The sequence below is a fragment of the Spodoptera frugiperda genome, chromosome 10, assembly GCF_023101765.2.
Source record: "Spodoptera frugiperda isolate SF20-4 chromosome 10, AGI-APGP_CSIRO_Sfru_2.0, whole genome shotgun sequence".
Lineage (NCBI taxonomy): Eukaryota > Metazoa > Arthropoda > Insecta > Lepidoptera > Noctuidae > Spodoptera > Spodoptera frugiperda.
Window position 1 is genome coordinate 1,450,511 of NC_064221.1, and position 7,959 is coordinate 1,458,469.

At 36.7% G+C, this 7,959-nt stretch overlaps 1 protein-coding gene across 1 annotated transcript; it reads left to right on the forward strand.

Annotated features, from left to right (window-relative positions):
* The first annotated feature begins 522 nt into the window (after positions 1-522).
* LOC126911099 (uncharacterized) lies at positions 523-4,104 on the forward strand. Its single transcript, XM_050696186.1, has 2 exons — positions 523-1,093; positions 1,845-4,104. The coding sequence occupies exons 1-2, from the start codon at positions 857-859 to the stop codon at positions 3,981-3,983; spliced, it is 2,376 nt and encodes a 791-aa protein (XP_050552143.1). The 5' UTR covers positions 523-856; the 3' UTR covers positions 3,984-4,104.
* The last annotated feature ends 3,855 nt before the right edge of the window (positions 4,105-7,959 follow it).

The window sequence follows — 7,959 nt, forward strand, 5'->3', positions numbered from 1 at the left end:
TACTTTGACCCTTGAACCGAACTTAAAACTCCTTGTTAAAAAGTCACAACAACCACCGCTCGATCGACATTTAGTAAGCAACTCGCTACAATTTGAACTCAAGACCCATTGTACGCCAGTCATCCTACCATCCACTCGATCGAACACACTCATCATTTACCCACTACCGAATCTCGATCCATTTCCCATGTCAACAGCCCTGCAACCTGCAACAAACGACACACGCTTGACCATTTTCAAAATTTACAGGAAAACACATTTTCAGCTTCACGATTGATCGATGCCCCCTGCATGAAGGATGGTATCGAACCTGGGACTGTTGCGTCATCTATGCTTTTAACATTATGTCCAAAAAGGTTGCTTTCTTGGCTATGTATCACTTGGGTTACAGTTTTTTGTTACTGTAAAGTGGATTGGGTTTATAAATAGAATCGTTTCAGCTATGGGGCCGTTCAATTATTACGTAAGCACTATGGGGGGGCGGGGGGTCTTTACTTTGCTTATTTTGGATGACATGGGGGTAGGGGAGTCTAGATGATGATTACGTCATCGGTAGTTATTTTCTTTTTTACACGAATGGCAACCCACACATTGTCTTTGCTTGAAAACGAAAAGCATTTTCGGGGATTCCCGCAAGTAATACATACATTTAGTGAACAGTGCGCGGTAATTCCCCTACTCGCTTTAGAACCGAGTAAGGGAATTACCGCGCGCTGTTCACTTGTCTAAATTTCCTCTATCAGTGTATTGTTTCGTTTGGCTGCTATAGCGAGTAGACGTATTGTAAGCATAGTAAAGCAAGTTAACATTTGTGTTACCATTCATTCCATTATCCAAAGTTTAATGTTTAAATAAGATGTCATTTCAAATAGACAAATCCAAGTTATACCAAAAATTGTTTGAAAGTTTTAAAAAATCTCATACAAGTACGAAAGTACAAAATGTACAAAAGTTAGTTAACGAAGTGTGGCGAAATTATAAATTACAAGCAAAATCCGACAAGGAACTAGATATTATTGTATCTAAGAGAATCGAAGAAGAATTGCAAGCAGCGACTAAGAATAAATCCAATTTACTACATTTTTTTTCTAAGGTGAGTGACGAAATCATTTTAGGTACCTACTAGAAATATTAGAAATCGCCAAAAAGTTTCTCTTTGCTAATTAGAAAATATTATGGCCTATCTTAAAGTATAGAGGTAATATTCATTATATAGATTTATTTCTTATAATTGATTCCGTCAATTGGTCACAAAATACAGGATGTCAGTTTTATACATATATATTATATACCTACAGAAAACTATACTCTATTCAAATAGGTATTTAACAGAATGTAAACAATCTTTATATGTCTTTTTATTGAAATATGTGGTTTAAAATTGTAAACTGTGTAAAATCTGTTGTGATTCATTTAAAAACTCAACCAATATTAAAAAATTGCTTTTCTGTAAATACATAAAGGTGCGTACAAACATCGTGAGGCGTGCGCCGCGAATGGTTCGCACGTATACATGTGCCGTAGCATGCCTCAGGTTGATGTATGCGAGACGAACCATTCGCGGCGCAAGCCTCGCGATGTCTGTACGCACCTTTACAGATATCTGATTTTATAATTGCATATTTCAATAAAAAGACATATCAAGATTGTTTATATTCTTTTAAATACCTACTTGAATAGACTATAACACCCTGTATTTTGTGACCGGAACGATTTGCTCGTTTAAAGATATTAGATTTAAAGCCATAGGGTTTTGTATTTACCATATTTATTGCCATACTTTGTATTTATGTAGCTTAATAAGAGAATCTTTAGCAGAACCCATAGAAAGTTTTTATTTTTAGGCAACCTGTAAACCTGCAGAAAAAACACAAATTACACAGCCAGCTTCAAATATTAAAAAACAGGAAGAAGATAAAATAAAAACCGGTAATGAATCACAACAGCAATGCGAAATTAATAAAAATACAGATAAACAGAGACCAAAACCTTCTCAGGAAGCTATGAAAAATAAGATTGCTCTACTCGAAAAAAATTTGAATGCTTTGTATTCTGCCAGAGATACTATGTCAATCCGTGCTGAAGTTGATAAACAGATCATTAAGTTGCGCGAGGAAATAAAAACAGCAAAACAGTCTTTAAACAGGAAGGTTCAAAACGCAGTTGCCCAGAAGAAACACAGGGATGGTATGAAAAGAAAGTTAGAAGATATTTGTCATGAAAATCCAGAAATGAAAAAAAGACTATCTCTGAGGGATTCAGTGGGACGTCCTAATCTTGAAAGCAATCAACCTTTACTATTGAAAACAATCGCGGATATAGCTTTATTTGGGAGTGCAGCAGATGATAGAAGACGAACGGAATCAATTCGCAGCGTAAAAACTCTTGATGAACTCACACAAGAATTACGTAAAATGGGATTTGACATTAGTCGCAGTGGGACATATCTTCGTTTGATTCCCAGAAAATCTAATTCTGCAGAGGGACGAAGACATGTATCGACAGTCCCTGTTAAGCTCATTCGGGCTCAAACTGATCACCACAAGAGCCACTTAGATAGCAAGTTCGCTGAAACATCAATCCATTATTTAGAGAACATAGCATCCATACAAGGACCAGATCAAGTATTTTTCATATCTCAAGATGATAAAGCTCGAGTCCCTATTGGCGTAACTGCGGCAAATAAGCAAGCACCTCTTCTAATGCACATGGAATATAGAATCAAATTGCCTGATCACGATTGGGTAATCGCTGAGCGTCATAAATTAATACCATCTGTTTATGCTGGTATCAAAATCACTTCCAATATGCTAGGACAACCGCAAGCCGTTGGATATTCTGGACCAACATACATCGCTATTCGAAGTGGAAAGCATAGTTCATCTACTGCTAATACTCATGCTCAGGATTTCGAGACGCTTCTCGAACTTGAAGAGTTTCGACCATTAGCTAAAACTGACCATGGACTAGTAAAACCAGTGGTAATCATGACGGTTGATGGAGGGCCAGATGAAAATCCGCGTTATCAAAAAGTCATAGGGTTTGCTATACAACACTTTAAGCGACATGATCTCGATGCATTGTTTTTAGCTACCAATGCTCCCGGAAGAAGTGCGTATAACAGAGTAGAGCGCAGAATGGCTCCTCTTAGTCGGGAACTGGCTGGTTTAATATTGCCTCATGACCATTTTGGGTCTCATTTGGATGAACGTGGCGTTACAATTGATGAACATTTAGAAAGATCTAATTTCGAATTTGCAGGAAAAGTATTAGCTGAAGTATGGAGTTCAATGGAAATTGATGGCTATAATGTTAATGCAAAATATGTTGGGGCAGGTGAACAAGATCTTCCTGATTTTCCAGACATTAAATGGTATTCAGAACATGTGCGTGAAAGCCAATACTTGCTCCAAATTGTAAAATGTAGAAATACAGAATGCTGTCGTCCAAGAAGTGGACTATTTAGATTACTAGACAACAGGTTTCTTCCACCACCTGTAAAAGTAAAACAAACAGTTGATGACTTGGTTTTAGATGAAGGAGGGCAATTTCTTAATCTTCCAGTCAATTTAGCTCTACGCTTAAGTGCTTCACTCAAAGATTTCCTGCAAATGCCATACGATTATTTTTGTCCGACGGTACAATTGAGGCTATCAAGTCGAACATGCAAAACGTGTGGTCTTTATCATGCTTCCGTCAAGTCACTAAATCGTCACATCGAAAAGATCCATAAGAAAGTAAACACGCACACTGATAGGAAAGTTAGACCTGTAAGAGTCGCTGCTCGTCGTGCTAATGAACTGATGTGCATTATTCAAAATTTAGAGCACCATGATGTTGAATGGCTCGATGAGAATGACGTAGACATTCCAAAATCGGATGAAAGCGAGCAGACTCACAACACTGAGCAGCAATCGAAGCAATCCAATGTCATCGAAAACTTAGAATCATGGATTCGGGTTTCATGGACTGAAGACTGTTAATTTGAATTTAATATATGTACCAAAAATTTAAAATAAGTTTGTTATGTTAGTAAGATATAATATTTTTGTCCTTTACTCTATGTTGAATACCGTTTCAGTAAAATATAATCTCTATCCTAAATCTATTTTCTTATTTTTCAAATTATAATTATAACATTATAAAATTAAAAAAACAATACATTAATTGACAAATGTTTACGTAAGCATGGGGGGAGGGGGTAAGAGCTTTGCTTACTTTTGCTGACAAGGGGGATGGGGGGTAAATAATTGCAATAAATCTGCTTACGTAATACTTGAACGGCCCCTATTCTTTTGTTTTTTTTTTGTATAAATGTATGGTATTGTAAAGATTTGAGAGAATTGAAAGAAATGTTATGACTATTATTATACTGCCTAGCTGCTTTGTCACAAGTATGGTCATTGGTCAAGATCATGGGGTCATGGTGGCTCGGAGGTTTAAGACGCCCGATTTTCATACACGAGGATGCGGGTTCAAAATCTACCAACGACAAGTACCAATGTGAAATGTACTTTCTAAGATTATAGACTTAGAGACACCACTGACAAACGGTGAAGGAAAACATCGTGAGGAAACCTGGGCTTAAAATTACAAATTACATATAAGTTTGAAATCGCCAACCCGCATTGAGCAAGCGTGGTGATTAATGCTCAAACCCTTTTCTGTGTGAGAAAAGGTCTTTGGCCAGTAATGGGCAAGTAGAACCAGACGGAACACCTGATGGTAAGCGACCTGCGCCGCCCATGGAGAACCGCAACACCAGAGTTGTCACGGCTGCGTTGCCGGCCTTTAAAAAGAAAGTCGCTCTTTTCTCGAAGGTGAAGTGACTGGTGAAAAGATTGCATAATTTACATCTCTGCTTACCTATTCGGTGCTTAAAAAGCGTTATGTTATGTATGCATATTTTAATGAACACTACTACACAACAATTTTAACTGCATTCGTTATTTATAAATGTATTGAGATTATCTATGTTGAAATATCTAAAATCAAAACCATACATTTTGTATTTGCACAAACAAAGCAAACGTCCAAATAAACCATTATTTTCGTAAAGCAATAAATAAAAATATATTCGCGCCAAATATCAACAGTTGTCAAAGTATCATAGACAACAAATTATTACCTACAAAAAAAAGTTTCGCTTATTTTTTTGTCGCAACACCGGGCTGACTGTGTTCCAAATTTTTCGCGCGTGAATTATAGCGTCCTGTGTGTTGTGAAAAAAAGTATAAAATAAAAAAAAGAAATAACCCGATTGCCGCGTGATTGATGGAGTATTCACCGTGATAGCGTTTATATTTATCATTTTTTTCTCAACGTGATTTTTGGCGGCACAAAGTCCATCTATTGTTTGGTTATTTCTGCGCAATTTGCTCGCACCCTTAATTTCTCCTTTGAAAATATCAATTCCGATCATGATAATCACTTTCCCTAAACAATTTTCTTTGGGGAAATTATTTCGTTTACCCCAAAAACTAGGGTAACGTTGTCAATAGATATTTTCGCCAACTTCGCTAATATTTCCAAGTCTTTAAGATCGTTTTATGTAACTTCCCCGGGTTAGAATACCTAAAGAGTTGCTTTAACTCCCTAAATTGTTGCGAGTTGTTAGACAAGTTGTATAATAGTATTGTGTTTTGAGAATGATTTATTGCTGTTCAAAGTAAAATAATGTAAAGTAAAAATATCTTTCAAAGGTTTTGGCGTTGACGCGGTATTTTCAGGCTAAGGGTGCTTTTCTACCAGAGATGTGCTATGCTACGTTGCTGTGGATGCGTTTGGTATCCAATCATATTCATTGGTACATATAGCTTAGCACTGGTGGAAACGGACTCAGCTAAGCTATGTTTAAGAATACCTTTATTGTGCGTAGAGCTAAGGAGTGAAATGCCTTGCCAGGGTCTGTGTTTACTGATAAATATAACCTTGGAGTCTTTAAGGCTAGAGTGAATAGGTTACTTCTAGGTAAGCGTATTTCATCTTCGACCACATCATCGCTTCTCATCAGGTGAGACAGTGGTCAAACGCGAGCCTATCAGCAAAAAAAGAATTTTTTTTTTAAATGGAAAGATGCGTGCTATGGATGACTTCCCTACTATCGATACATCGCATATTCGAGCTGCGTATCTTCCTCGCACAGCTACGCAGCCAGTGAAAACGGTCATAGTTTTTCAGCTTAGTTATTTTATCTTCGTAGCATAGCTACATAGCACATCTCTGGTTGGAAAAGCAGCCTAAAGACGTTAATCTAATTAATTTTAAGTTTAACAGACAAGCATTTTATTGTATCTTCTAGTTTTAGCTTTTATTATGATTTTAATCGTTTTAACCTTTCATGTTTATTGTAGTAGATTTGAAAGGAAATTTATTGTGTTACGTGATTGATGAGAATAGTTTCTGTTTGATAACTTTTGAATACAAAGTTGAGGAAATAAGTGGCTTTAGTGTTGGCGTTTTTGTTGTAGTAATTTTTACATTGTTGTCTAGTTTCGGTCGGTCTTAAAATACTTTCGACGTTTTGTGATAAGTTTTAAAATTGTTTTGCTTGGTTATAAAGCTGCTTACAATAAAACCATTTTTTAAATTTTACTACTTAGTCGAGGTTTAGATAATTAATAATAGTGTAGGGTTCAATTATCTGGTCTCGTAAAAATATATTTTGAACCAGTTTCTGCTAGCGGCTTCGCCCGCGGTTGCGTCCGATAAAAAGTCCTACGTGTTATTCCAGACCATAATCTACCGTTGTTCCAAATTTCATTCTGATCTCTTCAGCCATTTTGACGTGATTGAGTAACAAACATACACACAATCTGACAAACATTAGCATTTATTATATGAGTAATTTTTTTGATTTTCTTTTCTGGTTTTGAAAAAAAAACGCTGTATATCTGTACCCTTAGTACGAGCTTGCTTTACGTTGAACGAAAACAAAACAAGAGCTCGTTCGGCGCTCTGATTGGCCGGCGCGAAAGAACCAACCAATCAGAGCCCCGAATGCGCTCTCGTTTCGATCTCGTTAAACGTAAAACAAACTTGTACTAAGCCCTCAGACTAATTTCTGATGTTACATTAATACATACATTTCTATAACTATCTTAGAGAAAAAAGGCATATGGTTATAAATAAATAATTAATATTGCTAAACAAAAACAATACAAGATACACACAAACAGTGCGATCTCACAGCTCGGTTCACTCAATTTGTCGCTAAACGTGCCGCCATTGTGATGACGTCACAGCGGTGACAGTTCCCGCGTTTTTGTAATCGCCGCCATTGTTTTATGGCGTTTGTCTATGGTTTTATTTGAAACGTTTATTCTCTTTGTTTCTTTGTGTGTTTGTTTATATATTTTTGTTTTATTTATCACGATTTCCAATTGATGGTTCGCCGTTTTCGACAGGGGATCGTGTCAAAAGCATTTTTATGTGAATTGTAAATCTCGAAGTGACTTTGTCGGTAATGTTTGAGGTTATAAAACTTGGTGACAGTAAAAGCCTGTTTGATTGACAATGTAAATATGAAAGAGAAATATTTTAATAGTCAAAGATGTTGGTAAAGGTGCTTATAGACAACTAGTGTCTGCCAGCAGCTTCGTCCGTCCGTTACGGTGGAATATAAAAAGTGCCCTATCACCCAAGACAGCTCATACCCTGTCTGTATACCTTTCATCAATATCCGTTCAGTAGATTCAGCGTGATCACCGGACAAACAACATCCAAACAAAAAATCTTTCACATACATTTACACACTTACAATAATAATTATTATAAGTGTGATGAAACACCCACTTTTCATCAGTTATGTTGTGAGTCCCATTATATAACGGATGGGGGAAGAAAACTACCATCATTTCCTGGTCGAACTCCCAAATGGAAAACCAAATACCGAAACGGAATACTCCTCAATGATTGTAGATCAGGCTGAGGTTTGTTTATAGCTAGTGTAGACGGATT

Excerpts from the sequence above, each read along its gene's own strand:
- LOC126911099 (XM_050696186.1), top strand. The coding sequence starts at position 857 with ATGTCATTTCAAATAGACAAATCCAAGTTATACCAAAAATTGTTTGAA. Across the intron at positions 1,094-1,844 it reads TACTACATTTTTTTTCTAAG|GCAACCTGTAAACCTGCAGA; the intron begins GTGAGTGACGAA and ends TTTTATTTTTAG.